The following is a 20,149-nucleotide window of genomic DNA, read 5'->3' on the forward strand; positions in this document are numbered from 1 at the left end:
CCAGGATCGACCCTGCTCTGGCCGAGGCAAGGTCTGGAACTGTGGCATGGTGCATTTGTGCAATGCCAGTTTCAGGACTGATCTTTTCCATCAGGAACCTGCACAAGAGCTGGATCTGTAGTCAAACAAGAGCCCTGGAGATTGGAAGTAGAGCTGTTCAAAAGATGTACTAGGAGCTGTTGGACCAGCAGATATCAAGCAGAGTCTACTGTTGCATAACTATGCCAATACAATGACATTTAATCTTTCTGAAATTAGAGAAGACCTATAAAGTTGGAAATAGTTATTGCTAGTACTGTGCCAGATAACCGTGAAGACAGAAAAACAATTGGATGTGTTCAGGAATACTTTTACGATATTCCTAGTGACTACTAGAAATAATTTTTGGAGGCCAAGTTCAGACACATTAACAGACCTTTGCATATAGCCATTATCACTAGTAATCCACTTCTTTGGCCACCTCATGAGAAGAGAAGACTCCCTGGAAAAGACCCTGATGTTGGGAAAGATGGTGGGCACAAGGAGAAGGGGACGACAGAGGACGAGATGGTTGGACAGTGTTCTCGAAGCTACCAACATGAGTTTGACCAAACTGCGGGAGGCAGTGGAAGACAGGAGTGCCTGGCGGGCTATGGTCCAAGGGGTCATGAAGAGTCGGACACGACTAAACAACTAAACAACAACAATCCACTTCTCTGTCAATAATTTGGAGTTGGGTATGTGTAGCTTGGAATGTTTAATCTGGAAAAGAAGAAACTGAGAGGAGATATGATAGCCATTTTCAAATATCTAAAGGACTGTCACATGGAAGATGGAGCAAGCTTGTTCTCTCCGGCTCTGGAGTGTAAGTCTCGAACCAATGAATTCAAGTTACAAGAAAGGAGATTCCAACAAAACATCAGGAAGAAGTTTCTGACAATAAGAGCTGATCAACAGTGGAACGGACTCCCTCAGAAGTGGACTCTCCTTCATTGGAGGTTTATAAGCAGCGGTTGGATGGCCATCTGCCATGGATGCTTTAGCTGACATTCCTGCATTGCAGGAAGTTGGACTAAAACTCTACAATTCTATGATTCTATGTGCCAAAAAAAGAGCAAACTCCTCCTATACATGGTGGACATCTTATAGAGCTCTGAATCTGGGAACAAATAAAGGCAGTATTGTCCTTTATTATTGTTAATGTACCAAGACTTTTGTTTGTCTTTTAGCTGTTATACCAGATTTAGTCCTCAGAACAAAACAGTCACTCTTGTCACTAATTTCTAGACTGGTTTATGCTAATCACTGGACATGTAAGGAGATACCTTTGAAACAAGAAAGGCTGGGAAATTGTGGGATATTATATTATTTAAATTGATGCCATGCCACAAATCTTCAACTGCATTAAAACTTGCAAAATATCAAGCCCAGTAGTAATTTTTATAAAGAACATTTACTACTGAGCTATTAATAATGTGATTAGTTAAACCCCTTACACAGGGTAATAGTCTGCCTAAGGCAAATATATTTTATCTTACAGAAAGGTGGCTTTAAATAGGCACCGCTGTTGCAGGAAGGTAAACGGCATTTCCGTGTGCTCTGGCACTTGTCAAGGTGTCCCATTGTGCCAGAAGCACATAACCCAGAAAGCTGTCTGTGGACACCGGCTCCCTCGGCCTGAAGCAAGATGAGCACCACACCCCATAGTCAGGTTTGACTGGACTTAACTGTCCAGGGGTCCTTTACTTTTACCTTTATATTTAACTTTCTGTATGTTCTGATAATTTTATCAAATAAAAAATATTTTAAAATGGAGAAGGTAAGGACCATTAAAAAAATGACAATAGTTTTGCACATAATAGGTAGATTAAACTGCATGCTATTTTCTGAATTTTAGGTTTGTGCCTTTAAAACTCTAGTTAAAAGTTTATTTGCAATGACTATGCAAGACAAACTGAAGCAAGGTAAACAGATTCCCATTAATATGCATTGCCAATTATGTAGAGACACCACCAAACCTGTGAACAGATGCTCATCTGTCCAAGTGTTTCCCTGAAATATTTCCACATAGCTTTAAAAATATATAGCCATACCAGTGTAGCTGGAAAGTGACAATACTGATGGATTCAGCATGAACAAGAACACATTTTCAAATATAGTTAAGTGGCACTTGTTTCAAAATATTTGTTTCATTTCTCAGATCAAGATGAAACAGCTGAAAATCATTTGGTATTCCAAGTGTCAAACAAACACTGAAATAAAAATTTGCCTCATCCAAGTAAAGAAAGCTTTTATTATTGCAGAAATTTGGCCAATCTTACTGCTTACATTCAAAGCTATGTAAAATAGTTGTATGATGGAAGCACTGATTTGTGGGTATTAATGGCTTTAGTACTAGTAAGTCCTTTTCAAGTGTTGGACCTGGGATACCCGGGTATGGATTCCTGCTCAAGTCATGAAGCTCACTGGGAAACTGTGGGCCAGTCACTGTCTATCAGCCTAACCTACGTCACAGGATTTTTTGTTGTGATGATAAGCTGGGGAGGGGGAAACCATGTACACCAGCTCCTTGAGTGAAAAGGTGGAACATAAACTGTGATAAATAAGCATGTATATATGCATGTGCATACATCTGTACACAAGGGATGACGGATAAAAACTTTACTATCTTTATGATTTCTGAATGGGATCCACAACCTTACATTGGTCACTTCCATATCACATACACTGTTGGATAAAGAGAGTGCTTCATAAGGTAGGTGAGCAGATAGGCTTTCAAGAAATGAGAAGTTTTATCAAAAGGGGATAGCCTTTTTCAAAATCAAAAAAGCAACATTTTTTAAAAAAACATTTTACACTTCAAGGGTAGCTATTATTGGTTCTTTCCAGTTCTAAACATTAATATAGGGTCCATTGAGTGAGAGTAAAATTAAAGCTTGAATTACCAAATAAAATTATTTATCAGTAAACAAGGATGGATATGACATGCTATTAATGCTCTGAGAACAAGTATTAATTAATAAGAAAGGCACCAAAGTGTGGGGGAACCCTATGTTTTTAATTAATAGGGTGTGGAGTCCCCAATTTCCCTCCCGCACCACTTTGACCCCTCTAACATTTAAACTTGCTTTAAAGAGATTTATTCCATCCTCTCCCCCAGCCACAATTTTCACCTCATCATGGTGCTTGTTTCCTCTGCTTTTGGCAAAATATACCAATGAAGCAGATGGGCCTTGCTATGTACATGTGATGATGCTAAACAGTTAAAGGAGATGGCAAGCTGCCTCTGAGCCCTTGCCCCTATCACCAGGTGTGCTGCTATAATCAGCAGCAGGGAAGGGATAAAAATCCCTTCTGAGGCTTGCAACTGCTGCTGCCTCTGGGACAGGATCAGATTAATCAGATGCATTTTGGAAAGTTGGCGTCAGCTCATTTCTATTATTAAGGCAATTCCCTTCCACTGTTTTTTTTAATAGTTTGTTCTCATTTTAACATTTGCAAAATGCTTTCTTGATGCATGGAAACCAGAGCTGTGCTGATCCCGGGATGGCAGGCAGCTCTGCGCCGCCATCCGGAGCGGGGCGGAGCTTAGCGCCCTGCTCCGGATGGCGGCGCAGAGCTGCGCTGGTCCCAGGACTGCAGGCTTTTTAATGAAGCACAGGTGGAAACAGGAAGGGAAACTGTCTTTCTGAATATTATTCTCACATATCTCAATAGTACAGTGGTACCTTGGGTTAAGAACTTAATTTGTTCTGGAGGTCCGTCCATAACCTGAAACTCTTCTTAACCTGAGGTACCACTTTAGCTAATGGGGCCTCCCACTGCCGCAACACGATTTCTGTTCTCATCCTGAAGCAAAGTTCTTAACGCAAGGTACTACTTCTGGGTTAGCCGAGTCTGTAACCTGAAGCATCTGTAACCTGAAGCGTCTGTAACCCGAGGTGCCACTGTATTTGCATATTTTGAAAAAAAAACAACCACCACACACATATTGGCATAATCTGAAAACAAAATAGATGTGACTCTGCATATTTTGCATTAGAAAATTCTTACCTAGGATGTATCCCACTGATCATATCATTTTGGAGGGAGCTCTCTGCTGTTATGCTGGGCCCAGCTGCCTTAGATATAAGTAAAACCACCAAGCCTCTCATCTGCAGGTTGTTCCTGCTATCCAACACAAAACCTCTGCAAAAAAGAAAAAGAAAAGAAAAAAGTTAAGTCAGATCAGAATTTTGAACACTCAAATAATTTTTCCTAAGACCAATTTAGAGGACTGCCTAAATAGTGGGTTAGATGACTGAGGATGAGCCATAGCTTGTGTCCTGCCCTGTTCTCCTCTATGTGTGAGAGGAGAGAATTAACTTCTGCTTTCACTTTAGAATCTATAGTTCTCTACTGCTTCTTTAGAAAGCTCCACATTACGTACAGTGTTAGATTGAAAAGCTAGGAGCAAAATGGCTTCTGGGACCTGGGTTGTGGGCACCAAAACAGAATATCTAGCCTTCATGGAGGGGCCTCCTGCTGCTGCCGCGCCGCCGGAGCACGATTTCTGTTCTCATCCTGAAGCAAAGTTCTTAACCCGAGGTACTATTTCTGGGTTAGCAGAGTCTGTAACCTGAAGCGTATGTAACCCGAGATACCACTGTATGCAAGTCCAAGGCTCACTGCAGCTTGCTCCTGATCTCTCAAAATTACAGCTTCTATATGATTCTCAACACTAAGGGCTCATCCACACTCTCGCTCACCCTGCTGCTTTCCCCCAGGAAAACCTGCTTTTTACCGCTGAATCGGAACAAACATCACTTGCTGTTTACAGGGCTTGAGATTTGCTCTAATTCGGCAGTAAAGAGCAGGTTTTCCTGGGGAAAGAGTGGGACAAATGGAAAACCACTCAGACCCATGTTTTCTAAGCATGGGACAAGCGAAGTGTGGACCAGCCCTAAGGCTAGCTTTCTCTATCTTAGTGGCTAAAGATGTTTTGGGCTGCAACTACCATCAGCATCAGCCACCATATTGTATGATCAGGAATGAGGGGAGATATGGCGTATTAGCAGTATCACAGCATTAGCAGAGGGATACTGTTTATAGCAGTATAAACAGTATTAGCACAGGGATACCAATATATATTGCATATAGAGATGGCTAATTGAAAAAGCAATCAATATGCAATGGCATAAAGTATTTTCTGGATAGGTATGGTGATTGTGCAAGTTGTATGACTAATTTCAAACGAAGTTTCAAACTAAAGTTATAATGTTAGAAGACAAGTTCAGTTTCCACAACCAACCTCGCTTCGGTTGAATGAAAATATAAATGAAGTCTATTACCATATGATAGAGAATAGATAAAAATAGAATATGGAGGAAGAAACACGTGATTAACCCGGGAAGTACTCCAGTCTAAAAACAGCTGCTAATTAGTAGCAACCCTAGACAGAGAGAAATGTCAGTGGACAGAGTACAGAGCAAGAATTGATAGACAAAAGTAGTTGACAAGCAGTACGGCACCTGCTCATATTATCTGTCTCACCTAACATTCCTTACGTTTATTTACAGTTGCTTTGTCCAAGTTATCAGCTAAGAAAAAGCTGAAGTTCTTTTTCAACAAAAGTAGTAAACAGAATTACATTAGCAACACAATCTTCGCTACAGTAAATTGCATAAGACTTGAAACAAATAAAGCCTAAGGTGGCCATCCTTTAGTTACTAGAAGCTACTGCAGTCACTTGACATGGCTCCAGGGGTCACATTCGCATTCCACCGGAATTCAGTTCCCTAGAGATATTCAACCCAAGTTACAGGTACATAAAAGTCTTCCAGATGGTGCAATTATTCTTGATGGGTATGTGGCAGAAGACAGGTGCCCCTAGGGGGGAAAGGGGAACTGGATGCAACCCAAGTAAAATTGGGCCTGCATGCACACACACATTAGTATCAAATTCTTTCTTAAAAGATTGGGGAAAACACAAGCAGAAGTGTAAATATAAATACAAAACTACCAAGATTAAGGTGCTGCCTGTTATAGTTTGTGCAGCTTGGTATTATTAAACACTATGCCCTCAAGGTAAATAAAATTAGACGGGTACAACTACCCACAGCAAATACAGATCTACAGAAAAATGAAAAGACTGAGGGTTGGGGGGGGGATGAAACAATTATTCTCCATGTTATCCATGTGACAAAACCTAGATTTAAATGCCTGACAGATTCACAGATTTAAATAGAGCTCTTCTTTAAAAATTCATGTTGATGTGGGGTGGGGGGGGGGAGTCTAGCTCTGAAACAAGTATACTATTATGGTATGCTGATATAAGACTCGCACCACCCACACAAGAAGTAACACTGGCTAATAGTTTATGTGCTGAAAGAATTACACCTCCTACTAACGTCCATCTGTTTAAAAGAATAAATCATGCAAACATGAGTATCCCCATTACTCTTTGCACACTTCAACTTCTAATGCTCAGGCATTTCAACTTTTCAGTCACAGATAAATCTGTAATTTCAGTGGTTTAGCAGTTATATTATTTTGAGTATTTTTCCCAGAAGAGAAAAACTTTCATTGGGCATAATGAGCATTTAGAACTTGCAGGCTGAGAGTTGTACTGTACTAATAAAGGCTGCTTCTCTCTCTCTCTCTCTCTCTCTCTCTCTCTCTCTCTCACACACACACACACACCCACACACACCCACACACACACCCCAGACAAAGAAAAGTTCAGAAGATACTGTATAGTAGAAAAATGTATTCCATTGTATTTCCAAAGGAGTCAGAAAAGTAGACAATGGTTTCTGCCAAAAACAAGGTAGAGAAATTCAATAATCTGAAACATGATGAGCAAATAAAATCTAAAATGCATGAATACATGAAAGCATTAACGTTCCAGTTGATATGTCAGCACAGTGTTTATCATCCTGATCACCCAACAGTAGCATTATGCATGCCTAATTTTATTATTTACCTGTTTTATTGAAATGTTTATTGATTACCTTTCAGTCATAAGATCTTTAAGGTGGTCACTAATCAGATACTAAAACGAAATTAAGAAAAGAGCAATAAAACCTTCAAAGACTATTTGCGCAAGTTATATAGGCACCCTGCTTTCCTCCTTAAAGGTTAAAAAATTAACCTGAAGACAAGAGAGTTGTTTAGCATGTACTGCCTAAACCCCTACCCTGATTTGTATCAGAACTTTAAGATTAGTGAGAGGTAAATGACAAAAATAAAAAGAACTGCCAACATTTAGAGAACTCACAGGCGTGAATACCAATATCCTGTGCAGGTTCAGTTATGAAGCAGATATTCTGTCCAATTTATGCCTGTCACAAATACTAGAATCAGCAACTGAATAATTGTAAATATTCTTTTAAATATGTATTTTGATCATTCTAAAATACATTTACTTATGAGCCTGACTCCATAAATTATTAGCACTGATAAAGCCTCTAAACTTGTCTAAATGCTGCACATGCATTAAAAAGACAGTTCCTATTTGTAGGCTCACACAAATGAAGGATACAACACAAAAGGAAAAAGAAGTCTGGAGCGAAGGGGGAAAGCAGGTCTTGGAGCAGCTGCTCATTCACTGGCCAATGCAAGAGACCAGAGAAAAGGAGTGCAGCTTCCCAGTGACCCTTTGTCTTATAGCCAGTGGCAGAAGCCAGAGTGTATCCCACTTCAGCTCTACAACCGCAGGACAACTGACAATATGAAACACTACTGCCTAGTCATTGAACATCAAAATTTTGTACTATGAAAATCTAGGCTAAAGTGGCCCCCTCACTCAGCTATGATGATTTCCTAAACAGATGCCTGAAACAAGATTTTTGCTTTAGCAGTTTTCAAACTATTGTACTCTATGACCTGTAATTTAACATCCTCAGTGGACCAATTATAGCAACTGCATTTCAGTGAATATTCTCTCTCATACATTGGCTACAAATGTGCATTAAAATATATTTGGGTTGCACTGACAACTAAATGGAGCTGCTTATGGAATTTGGTTAGGATTTGGAATTCTCTCTTATAGTAGCCCAGTTCTTCATTTAGATGATCTCAGATACAGGAGTTAGCCAGTTGCTATTCTGTTCCAAATGAGTCCTTCTGTAAGGTTCCACAAGGTTCTTTCTTGCCATAAAATTGTTTCTGTGCATATGAAGAAGTCAGCCACAGATTGGGAGTGCAGAGTCCTCAAATATGCAGAGGATCTTTCATCTGACCTTGAAGTAGCAATGGGAGTTTTGAATCAGCACCCAAGAATTACCGTAGACAAAACTAGGATGAATCAAAACAAGATAGAAGCAATGACTATCAGAGGCACTTCCAATTATCAAGTGGTGTCAATTCTGGACAGTGTTTTTATTAGCTGATATTTTCTTTGGAAAGCTGAAATGTTCATGGCATCAAAAGGAAGACTTGGGAAATCTGCTGAACTAGAGCCAATTCAGCAAGTTCAATGTCCTGTGCAAAACTCCAAATAAATGCTAGGATACAGATATCCATACAGACATGTCAAGGAGCCATGATAGGCTACAGATACATTGCATCTGATTATGCATTCTTGGGATAATTCCTGTGTCTGCCAAAACACCTGGATAAAAACTAGAGGACAGTAGAATTTAAACAAACCTGAAGGTAATCTAACACGGTTTCTGAAATTTATGCATGAATGTCAACACTTTTACAATGCTATATTTTGCTCAACAAATCCATATTATAATATCCACAAGCAGGAGCAAGATTAAGCAAGTTGTGTCTCCCAAAGGTGCCTGAAAGCAATGAATAAAGTACCTAAGTCCAGAAGCAGCTCATATAAATAGCAGTTTCAGTTTCTAAAACCTACATGGTAGCATTTTCACTCCATTGCAAAACCTCACAGTCCAACTAAATATGTTGCTATGTACAGATGTAGATGTCAGTCAAAACATCTCTATGTCAAAAATATCAATAAATCTTCTGAAATGAGAATGACAACGTATGTCTCTGTGACAAAATACAAATATTGAACACACTGTACAGTTAATTGGTGGAAAAGTAACTGGAACATTTCTGATATATTTCCCATGTGTGTGTATTCATTCCTGAGAGAACTCAATATTTTAAAAGGTGGAGAATTTAAGCAACTTGTGGTTTGGGAAATGTTAGTTTCCACAGCAACCAGCATGATTTTCTTTATATAGCATTATAAACAGATGGCAAAAGAGTGGTCTTGTTTGCTTCTTTGCCAAGCATGTCAATAAGAACTGCTGTACTACAGTATTGTATATTTGAATTCTTAAATAATCCAGGTATACTAGTAACAGAATCTACTACTGTAGGCAAATACAATTAAATCTTTACTTTTCACAGATACAGTTCTAACCCCCCTCCCAAAAAAAACCCAGCATCCCTGCTCAGTGTTCTTTGGCTAAGCTTTCTAAAAACATTTTCTCACCATTTGGAACATAAATAATCTCTCAACTATAAAATCTTGAAAGTGAATGCTAAAATTACAAATGTAACATTTGCTTCCTATATCTTTTTGTTTCTTAACTGTCCTTAGTTAAATGGCTTCTGAAATTCAAGTTCTCACAATACATCAGTAGAAAGTAAGGAAAGAGTTGTGTGATGAGCTTAAAAAAACAAAAACAAATTAAAGATGTATTTAAAGTATATATGTTTCAAAATTAACATGGTGATACTTGCTGCATTCAATGTAATTCCAAGCCATGGTTTGGTGTTGACATGAATGAGCAGCAATGACCCTCAAGCTTATAGATTCAGGTAGGTAGCCGTGTTGGTCTGATGCAGGCGAAATATATATTAAAAAATAAATAAATTGTCCAGTAGCACCTTAGAGACCAACTAAGTTTGTTCTTAGTATAAGCTTTTATGTGCATGCACACTTCATCAGATACCAGATGGTATCTGAAGAAGTGTGCATGTGCACAAAAGCTTATACCAAGAACAAACTTAGTTGGCCTCAAGCTTGTGATTGTTTCATCTCCCACTGATCTCTCATTATACTGCTTTTTTCCTAACAAACATCTAGTTTAACAAACCATAGTTTGCCATTACATATATACCTGCAAACTATTGTTTATTCAACCAGTTTTTCTGTATATTTGCATTTGAAACCAGACCCAAACCATAATTTTCCTCATCCACATGAAATGGCAATTATATTTACCAAAGAACTGCAAGTCCTTTAGAAAAGCAAAGCATGCAAAGAGAAGAGGAAGAGCATGCAAGTCTGATGCTCGCTGCTGCATGTTCATATAACATCAACCGAGCCTGCATCTGAAACCAGCAATTGCTACTGGGAGTATTTCGAAAGCTTAATCTATATCTGGTATTTTAGAAACTTTGGCATATAGGCAGTCTGCCTTCCATCTTTTGCTGCTATCTGAAAACTAAGGATAATATTGAACATCAGTCATGGAGTAGACCCGCTACAGTCAATGGACTTAAGTCTCAGCAGGGATGCTCTGTCATCCATAGTATTTTTTAACGCTTATCGTGGTTCAAGCCTAGACTTCTTTTATACCTATGTTTTCATCTAACTTGCAATGGTTATATATTGACCCACCAGTAGAAGCATAAGGCATAATCATAAGAACCATTCAAGCTTTTCTGGGGTCTGCATTTTTTTAAAGATAACAGGCCCAATGTTGTCTCTTTCTCCTCTGTATTCTTGAAATCTCATCCTGATCTTCTTCATCTGTTACCAGGACAACAAGTACTCTGACACTCCGATCTTGATAGTTGTAGCTTTGCTCCACTGTCTGTTTCACATGCATTAAAATAGTTTCTAATGGTTTACTTTCCTCTATGCTTACATATACACTCCAGATTTCCTTCAAGTAAAAATAAGTGGCAAAGATTTCAGGGGTGAGGGCATACATTTTAGGGAAGCAAAAACTCCAATTTTAAAAAGGAAAATATGTTTAAAATCAGCAATGACTGACAACTAGTATAACCAGAGACCCAGACTTAATGAACAAGAGGTGAATCCACACTAGCACACTGATGCTGTTTTCAAGATTACTTAGAGAAAACTATTTTTGGTAATTAAAAGTTTTCACTAAGTGTTAACTGGGAAGATGGGAAAATGAAAGAATAAAATTATCAAAATGTTTTGTATTTTGCGCTAGTCATGTGAAATTTGCTTATGCAATTTATGAAAAATTCTCCCATTAATATTATATAATTTCTTGGGGAAGAATGATTCCAGAAAGTGTAAGCATGCAGAACATTACATTTCTAGTGAAATATGATATGCTTTATCAACATGTTTACAATTTAATTTTATTAATTCTAAGAAGAATTTGAGCCAGTCACTTTAAGTCTGCAATCTTAAATTCTGCAGGACTTACTTGTGAGTAGACATATACTACTCAATACCTGGTTTCCACTGAAATCAATGGGATTGAAAAGTATTTCACTTTGCTCAATCATGCCTCTAGTTTTACTGGTAAAAATCACCACTGATAAATTCTGAACCAACGTGCTTGCTTTCAAAGGAAGAAAAGGAAAGAAAGGGGAAATGTGGGAGTCAATAAAGAAGGAACACTAAAAGGATCTGAGGGCAGGTGGCCTATACAATTTATTTTCAAAGCTGCATTAGCACCCTGCAAAGCTGCTTATAAATCATGTGGTTAAACAACATGTGCTGCCCCGATCAATCACTAACATCACTTACCCCATTTGTCATGCTCTAGTCTACGGATATTTCTCTAAATGATGAAATGACTTTAAAATGATGATGATGATGATGATGATGATGATGTTAATAATAATAAACAATGCTAAAAACTTCCATCTTAAAACAGAACTATACACAGCTATTCTGGATACAAAATTTCAGTGTTCTTGCTCCTGACATGTTACTATGTTGATAAATATATCCCTTAATTTACCTTAAAAAAACAAGGGCTTGTCAGTGAGCATGATAGTTACACATTTCTGGAAATATTTAGAGGGGGCAACAATGAATCTATGACTAGGCTTGGCATTTAGCAATATTGGAAAGGCTGACTCAGAGGGTCTGATAGCTGAAGAGACAAATCCAACGAGACCTGTTTTACACTTCCATTCAATATTCAACAGGACTTCAAGAAAAGTTCCTGCACAAAATTCACTTTTGTGGGATGGGCAATGGACACCGATCCTTGCTCTAATAGATGCATTAACAGGTTAATTCAGCATCTATAAGAGAAGCACTTGACCCAGTGGAAAGACTGCAAAAATATAGAATTGTTATTGTTGGACTGTCTTTTCATTTTACTTTATACAGTACAGGTTATTAGCTCCCCAGCACATAGGAACATTGCTGTACTTTGTGTTTTATGTCATCCTAAATAAAATAAAAAAGGTTTTTAAAAATGAGTTTTTAAGAGACCAGGTCCATTTATACAGTAAATTGTTTCCCAAGTAGTTCTGAGAGTGAAGTGAGGAGGAAAAACTAGCATCTTGACCTCTAGAAATCCGCTACTTTCCAGCAGCATTTCATGCAAAGTAGTGGCACTTTCTCCAGCAGTTTATTTAAAAAAAAAATAATCAGCTGGCCCTTCAAATTGGTTTCTGCTTCAGCTAGGAAGGAACAAGAACCAGCTCAAATGCAAGACAAGCCACCTTTGTCATTCTGTACCGTTCACTCTTATCAGATAAAAGGGAAGAGGACAGAGACACGTGGCTTGCTAATGCTTTAGGTGCTAGAGGGAAGCATTTGGAAAAATACACAACTGTCCCACCAATTTACAGCACTGGCAGTGAACATCAGTTGCTGTCCAGTCACAACAGATTCTGGGTGGTTAGGGAGCTTTGTAAACTACCGCATTTTCACTCTATAAGATGCACCCGACCATAAGATGCACCTAGTTTTTAGAGGAGGAAAACAAGAAAAAAAGATTCTGAATCAAATGTTGTTGAAGAGGCTTTGCGCGGCTATCCCTGAAGTACTTAAAAGCTACTTAAATTGCAACATCCAAACCAAGTAGAGTAGGGATGAAGAACCTGTGGCCCTCAAATGTTGTTGGACTACAACTCTTAACCTTCCCTGGTCATTGGCCATGTTGGCTGGGACTGATGGCAGCTGGAGCCTGATCCCTGACAGCCACAGATTCACCATCTGTAAAGTAGAAGGAAGTCATAAACTACTTGCTAATGCAAGTTACGCAAGTTGAGCCACTCTTCGAGTCCTTTGATAGTTTTGCTTCAATATTATGTATTAAATGAAGGTTCTGCTAAAACCTTGTCATTTTTTCTCTGTTGTGTTTACCTCTTGTTCTCTCTGCCTTGAACTTACATGAGTTCCTTTTCTTCTGAAAACCCCCCACAATATTTTAGAAAGCCTCAGTAAGAAGAATTTGGCATTGAATTTTAAAGACTCCCTCCCCTCATTTGAACATGTTATTTTCCTCCCTCCCTTGGTGTTATAGCCATCTTACTTTAGAGCCAAGAAGAATTTTACGAAGGTTTTAATAGAAGGTTTCCTAAAATGTGCCAGTATGTGTCTCCTTTCCAAATCCTTCATAAGTCACTGAACAAACCAAATCTCTGTGTGAACATGAAAAGGTCATTCAAAACACAGAGCTAGCCAAGGACACAAATTTTGAGCAGGCACCACAAAGTAAAACAAATTTAACTGCTAGGAACAGAATATTTCTTCTTTAGAAGTTTATAACCCAGGCCAGGGTTGGAGGAGTGGGGAAGTAAGGGAAAAGTCTGAAATACTGAAAGCCACCTCGGTTACAGAAATCCTGTATCTGCCAGCTGTCATAAGTGATTTGCCTGAAACTTTCCATACAGCACAACAGGCAGCATAATAATAATAATACAACTGCAAAATTTCAAGCAGCTTTGTTAAATTTGGAAAATCTGTGGGGTGAAAGTGGAATACAAGGCTAAATTAGGCTTATTACAGAAGAATTTGCTTCTGCCTTAAAAGCCAAGTAATTTCAGCAATTGGGAATGCCCAAACAAAAGAGTTTCCTGTCTCCAACACTCCAAATTTAAGTCTAGGTTAGCACAGCTACGCATTTGGTGGTCTACTGAAAATGTGGTAATCTTGGGACAGCTGTGAAGTGAAACTGTCTGCCATCAAACTCAGAAGACTAGAGCTGTACAGAGATTACCATATTGTCAGTATAGGGGGGTGGGAAACTTCCACAATTAAACCCACTGCAAAGTGTGCTTAAGCCCACTGAAATCAATGTCTTAAGCATATCTAACTCTGTGATGGGCCATACTCCTTAGCACTTTAGTTTATGGGACACATCCAAGTTTTGAGCAATAATGCTACCTTCAATTTATCTCACTTGAGAAATCTGAAAGTCAATATTACCTATTCCATAGCTGTATTTCAGTTCACACTATTTAAATGACTTAAATAAACTGCAATTACATGAGCTGAAAATAAACACAAAACATATTCTTTTAAATAGCACCATTTCATTTATGTTGTCAGCATAAAATTAAGATAATCTCTTGAAATGTTTTGATGTGGTTTCTAATATATAGCAGCTTTGTTATTCTTTAGTAGTTTTGTATTTTGCTTTTTAAAGCATTAATAACTCATATCGAAGACTTCTAGACTGTTTTCAATGATGTTTTAAAGCTGTCATATTATAACATACGTTTGTCACATATCCTTTCCTTAGGTAGGCTGCAGTCAGCATCATGAGGCTTGTGTCAAAGAAGTATCTATAGGACACATGAAAGTCAAACATACCATCCTTTTCACAGAGCAGAGGTTTCTGCCCGCCTGTAACTATACTTACTGTGCTTATATTGAAACAGGTCTTCTCAAACTATCATTAACTTTCTCTTTGAGTATAAGAAAATTAAAGCTACCCTAACAACTTCTTTTTTGGACCATTTTCTTAAACAATGGATTCAAACTCAAATTTAAACCACACTTTTGGCTGTCAGATTTTGTCTTTTAGCCTATAAACAAAGGTAGATACTGTTGTGGGCACAGCGCCTGAGTAAAACTAATCACAAATTATGACGGCCTCACCAAGCCAAAGGCGTTTCCTTTTAAAAAAAAGCAAAGCTACAGGGTTCCCCATTTTCAGCAATGCCTCACTGACCAACCTCCTCATGCTTTAAGTTCCCTTTTGCCCATCTTCATGGCCTTGCTGGCTTTGCTATTAGTAAAATGATAGTATGTGACCAAGGCAACTACTCTGGAATATAAAGTTTTACCTCAAATTGACAGACTATAAAGTGTTTTGTCAAAAACATTTTATGCACCTGACAATCTCAAGCCCACTAGAACAGAGTATAAGCTCTTAACAATCTACCCGAGTAAATCTCATGCAGAGGTGTCTTTCATCACCTGTGGATTGCAACCCCATGTCTCAACTTGCTTCAATATAAAAGCAATGCATGCAAACATCGTTCTCTCAAGAGGTACAACAGAGCAATCAGATACTCTGAATTATGGTGGGGTGGGTGGGAGATGCGCAATGCTGCTGTCTGGGAAACGGGGAGAGAGGAGGGAAGCACTTAAGAGAGAAAAAATTAAAAAACAGCAGAAAGAAAAATATGTACATGCCTGCCAGAACTTCTGGAAACACTAGAATCCGGGTCATCAGTCACATATGGAGACAGCCAAAGAACTCATGATGGGGCCTTGTGTTACCTCTATCACACACACCACCATGTACAAAAATGGCACCATCACAGCACCCCCAGCCCATCAGCCCAAGTGGCACACAGCAGTAGCCCCAGTATAGCAACTCCCCAGGTATCACTATAAGCAGAGATTCAAATTTTCTAGCACACCAAACAAGAAAATCACATACAACACAGCACCTATATAGCTGCATAGTCCGGATGCCTGTAAAGCAGACATGGAGCAGTCAAGCAATGAAGACATCACCTTCAAAAGACTTTAATGCTTGTTTCAAGTAAATTGATGGGAAGCATCATTAAAGACAAAATTATCAAGTGTATACAAGGTCACGTCTTGCTAAAGAGAAATCAGCTTAACTTCTGCAAAGGTACACCCCGTCTCACTAATCCATTTGAGACTATAAACAAACTTGTGGAAAGGGTCAGCATGTAGACATTGTTTACTTGAAAGTTTTTGATATGGTTCCTTACTGCACACTCCTGAGCAAACACATCAATCACGAGTTAATTAGAAATGGTCTCTTATGGACTTGGAACTGGTTAAAGAGCAAGAAGAGAACTCGAGGCATGCAAATACAGTTGTACCTTGGAAATCTAATTGAATCCGTTCCAGAAGTCCATTCAACTTACAAAGCGTTTGGAAACCAAAAAGTGGCTTCTGATTGGCTCCTGCAGCCAATGGGAAGCCATGGAAGCCCCGTCAGATGTTCGGCTTCCAAAAATAGTTCGCAAACCAGAACAGTCACTTCAGTGTTTGCAGCGTTTGGGAGCCAAAACGTTCAAGAACTAAGCTGTTCAAAAACCAAGGTACAGCTGTAGTGGAGTCCCAAAGGATCTGTTTTGAGATCAATGCTTTTTAACATGTTCATAAAGGATCTAGAATTAGGAGGAGGCAGTGAGGTAGCCAAGTTTGCTGACGACACAAATATATTCTGGGGTGGAGGGATTAAAAACGAAAAAGGGCTTCTTTAAAATGGGCAAATGGTCACTAAAAGATTAATGAGGTTCAGTGTATACAATGTTAAGTGATGTATGCTGGAAGAGGAAAGATTTATCAGTTTTTAAACCAGTATATGGCGTGCATTTTTGCCAGCAGAACAATTCTACCAATGGAATGTTATACTGGCATATCTGTGATGTTCTGCCAGGATTATATGTCATATTGGTGGGCTATCTGACAATATACTGCCTCTAAATTTGATTATTTTAGCTGAAACACTTCTCATTTGTTCAAACTGGTCTCTCTAGAAAAGTATTAATTATGTCTGGAGATATTCTGAGAACAATACAAAGAAATAGGTTTGAAGAGTTATTAAAGAACAGCAAAAACAAACATATCTACCCTATACTATACTACTTAAATTCCAAGTTTTCTCTCTTAGAAGAGTACTGTAATATTACAATAACTATCAAACTTTTCCACAACTGTTGAAGGATGTTAATAAATCAAACCAATCTCTTCTGAAAAGTATTGTTATCTTGGAAATAGCTATAAAACTACATAACATAATCTTATATGACTTGTCCAAGACCATAATAACCATTGTAATGAAATGAAAACAGCAGACCAGAGTATCAAGCAATGTTCCTATAAATAACCAGTTTTTACAGTCAGCACCAGAAACAGCGAAGGGAATTCACTGTGATGATCAGCCAATTAAACAAGCAGGAGGGTCCAAATCCCTAATCTGTTGTGCCAGACAGCATGTGGATGCAGTGGAGATGTCAGCAGGGCAACCCTGTCAATGAGAAGCATCCCGATGTGCCTACCCAAACACTGGTTGGCAGAAGCTACTGCTAGCTGTATCCCTGCTGGAAACTGCCAGTGGGAAATCCAGAAAACAAGGTGTTTCGGGACTGGGACATGATCCAGGGGATCCTGAGTTTGTCCTGTTACTATCTTGTGATGTCAGTGGGCTTGATCCAAGCATCTTCCCCTGGAAGTCCCTTCAGTCCGAGAGCTGGTGCAGTGAAGGGATATTTTTCCTTGACCCCACCCCCTAACCTTTTACTTGACCAGCATGGGTGGCAGGGCCATGGATGAGGTGATGGTGATGATACTTCAACAAGCCCTATTGCTTCCAGCCTAGGGTTTGGATTGCCCCCATAGCTGTTTTATCAACCACCTCTCAATTGATGAAGTTTAAATAAATCTGCATACTACAAAAATCTCCAAAACAAGTAGCTTCTTAAGAAGTTGAAGGAATAAACAAAAGCCATCAGTCATTGTCTAACAGAATGCCTTTAAATGTTTGTTTCCCATGAGGTATTACAGCAAAGCTTTCCAACTATGTGTTGCGACACATTAAGTGTGTCAACTGCAGTGTGTAGGTGTGTTGCGTGAACACTCCTTGTGCTCCTTTCAGGGCTAGAAAGGAGTTAGTTTAACCTCTGGTTTGCTGAGTTACTGTGTCATGAAATGATGCATGTCTAAAAAGTGTGTTATCAACATGAAAAGTTTGGAAACCTCTGTATTACAGTAACAAACAATAACCAAGATAGTCTCCTTCACCACCAAGGTCCTTAATTTATAGACTCTACCAGTTAAAAATGGCCCTCATTATATGATTTCACTTGGTGCTCATTAGCTAAAAAAGAATTTCATATGGAGTTTCTTGAAAAAACTATATCCCCATGAGCCCTCTGCACAAAAACCAGGAACGTTCCTATCTTTAAATGAGTGTTCACATCTTGGCCTAAAACAACTCTCTTCATCAAACTTAATTTTCATGTAGAAAGTCCCCGTTTTGATTCTTGCCATCTTTGGATTTCTTTTCTTCCTAATAGTTTTTTATTGATTTGTTCTGAAATATCAACAACAACAAACAATTCAAACTAAATATGTTTGCCATTCAACATAAAGCTGCCTCTGGTTTTGTTGTTTTAAAGAAAGGCTTCATGCAGCAGGGCTGCATAATCTAACTAGACAATGCTGACCGACCAATGGTCTGACTCCACGCCAGGCAGCGCCATACGGGTCAATGGGGTTTCACAGCACCGGAAGAAGCGCTGTGATAGGAAACGTGACTGGGCAATTGAAGCCAATAAGAGTAAGCATGCCTCCCATTTACCTCGCTTGCAGTAGTGGACTGTTGTGTACGAGAAAAGTGACAGCCAACTCGGTGCCCAATGCTTCAGAGGCCCCGAGGGGAGCTTACCTGGCCGTGTTGAGCAACGGGTGCCTGGTCCCCACCAGTTTGCGCACCTGCATGGCGATGTTGCTCAGCTCGTCGCTCAAGAGGCAGCGGAGGCTCAGGAAGGAGGTCGGGTAGCCCACGATCTTCTCGGCTTCGGAGACCACTTTGCTCCAGTGGGAAGCGGACGAGGGGGAGCCGGAGAAGAGGCACCTCCGCTGCCTCCCCTCCGCTCCCAACTGCGGGAGGCTCCTCCGCAAACAGCCTCGAGCCAAGGGCGGCAGCAACGCGGATCGCAGCATCTCGGCTCCCCTTCGGGACGCCTCTTTCCGAGGAGCCCAAGGCAACCACGCGGGCCCTTCCCCGACGGCCCTAAGCTCTTGCTTCCCGCGAAATCCGGGGCGGGACCCGCCGCAGCTGCTCCCTCCCCTCGGTCCAGGCTAAGGGCCTGCGCCTCCCTCCCGTCCCATGAGGCGCCTCGCAACGGTTCAAACGCCGCGCGCGCTCCGCATCCCTCTCCCAGGTGCTTCCTTTCTACCTCACGGTAGAAAAGCCAAAAACACTACTTTTCTTTCTTCCGGTTCTGTTTTGGCAAAACCCTCTGAATCCGGTGGCTGGAAAGGAGCTCGGCAACCCCTCTAAGTAGCTTCCCCGGCACAGAGCCCACAAGCCGCTTTCATGGAGGCAGCCATCTTAAGTGTCGTAAAAGAAAAGCTGGGAAGATGCGGGCCTCGTTGCTTTTGCGTTGCTTCTTTGCTTTGCGGCATCGGCTGCCGGGAGGGAGGGGGCAGTACCTGGAGGGAGTGGAGGAGCAGAGTTGTTAGGGCAACGCGGGAGACGGGAAAGGCGCGGGCGAGGTGCTTGCTTGCTTTTCCAACACGCTTCCAAATGCAGCGTGAAAAAATTCACGATTCCCAAGCCATAATAATAATAGTAATAATTTATTATCCCCCCCCCAATCTGGCTGGGTTTCCCCAGCCACTCTGGGCGGCTTCCAACAGAATATTAAAATACAATAGTCTAGTATACATTAAAAGCTTCTCTAAACAGGGCTGCCTTCAGGGCTGCAGCCAGAGAGACTGCGGAGGTCCAGCGACACCAGAGCTAAGCTAACCAAATCACCATTCACACGACTAGATTCGCAGGCAGTGGCGTAGCGTGGGGGGTGCAGGGGGGGCTGGCCGCACCGGGCGCAACATCTGGGGGTTAGGGTTAGGGGGCGCAAATCCACAGGTTAGAGGGCGCAAATCCACAGGTTAGAGGGCGCAAATCCACGGGTTAGGGGGCGCAAATTACTTGCCTTGCCCCGGGTGCTGACAACCCACGCTATGCCACTGTTCGCAGGAACCACAGTCAGATACCCACTCAGGGCCATGAATGTTATACAGGAAAATTGACCCAAAATTCCAACTAGT

At 40.3% G+C, this 20,149-nt stretch overlaps 1 protein-coding gene across 2 annotated transcripts in view; it reads right to left on the minus strand.

The window, feature by feature from the left end:
* The window catches only part of PDSS2 (decaprenyl diphosphate synthase subunit 2), a 74,511-nt gene extending 54,696 nt beyond the window's left edge, over positions 1–19,815 (minus strand). The window contains exons 1-2 of one of the 2 annotated variants that reach the window (XM_083497702.1): positions 18,759–19,815; positions 4,033–4,167 (exon numbers count right to left, since the gene is read on the minus strand). In XM_083497702.1, coding sequence (XP_083353828.1) covers positions 4,033–4,167; positions 18,759–19,036 — 413 coding nt within the window. In that variant the 5' untranslated portion in view covers positions 19,037–19,815. The remainder of the gene's footprint in view (positions 1–4,032; positions 4,168–18,758) is intronic. The other variant, XM_083497703.1, reaches the window with a different exon arrangement.
* Positions 19,816–20,149: the final 334 nt, after the last annotated feature.

The sequence above is a fragment of the Podarcis liolepis genome (genome assembly GCF_965112155.1).
Source record: "Podarcis liolepis genome assembly, chromosome: 3".
Taxonomy (NCBI): Eukaryota; Metazoa; Chordata; class Lepidosauria; order Squamata; family Lacertidae; genus Podarcis; species Podarcis liolepis.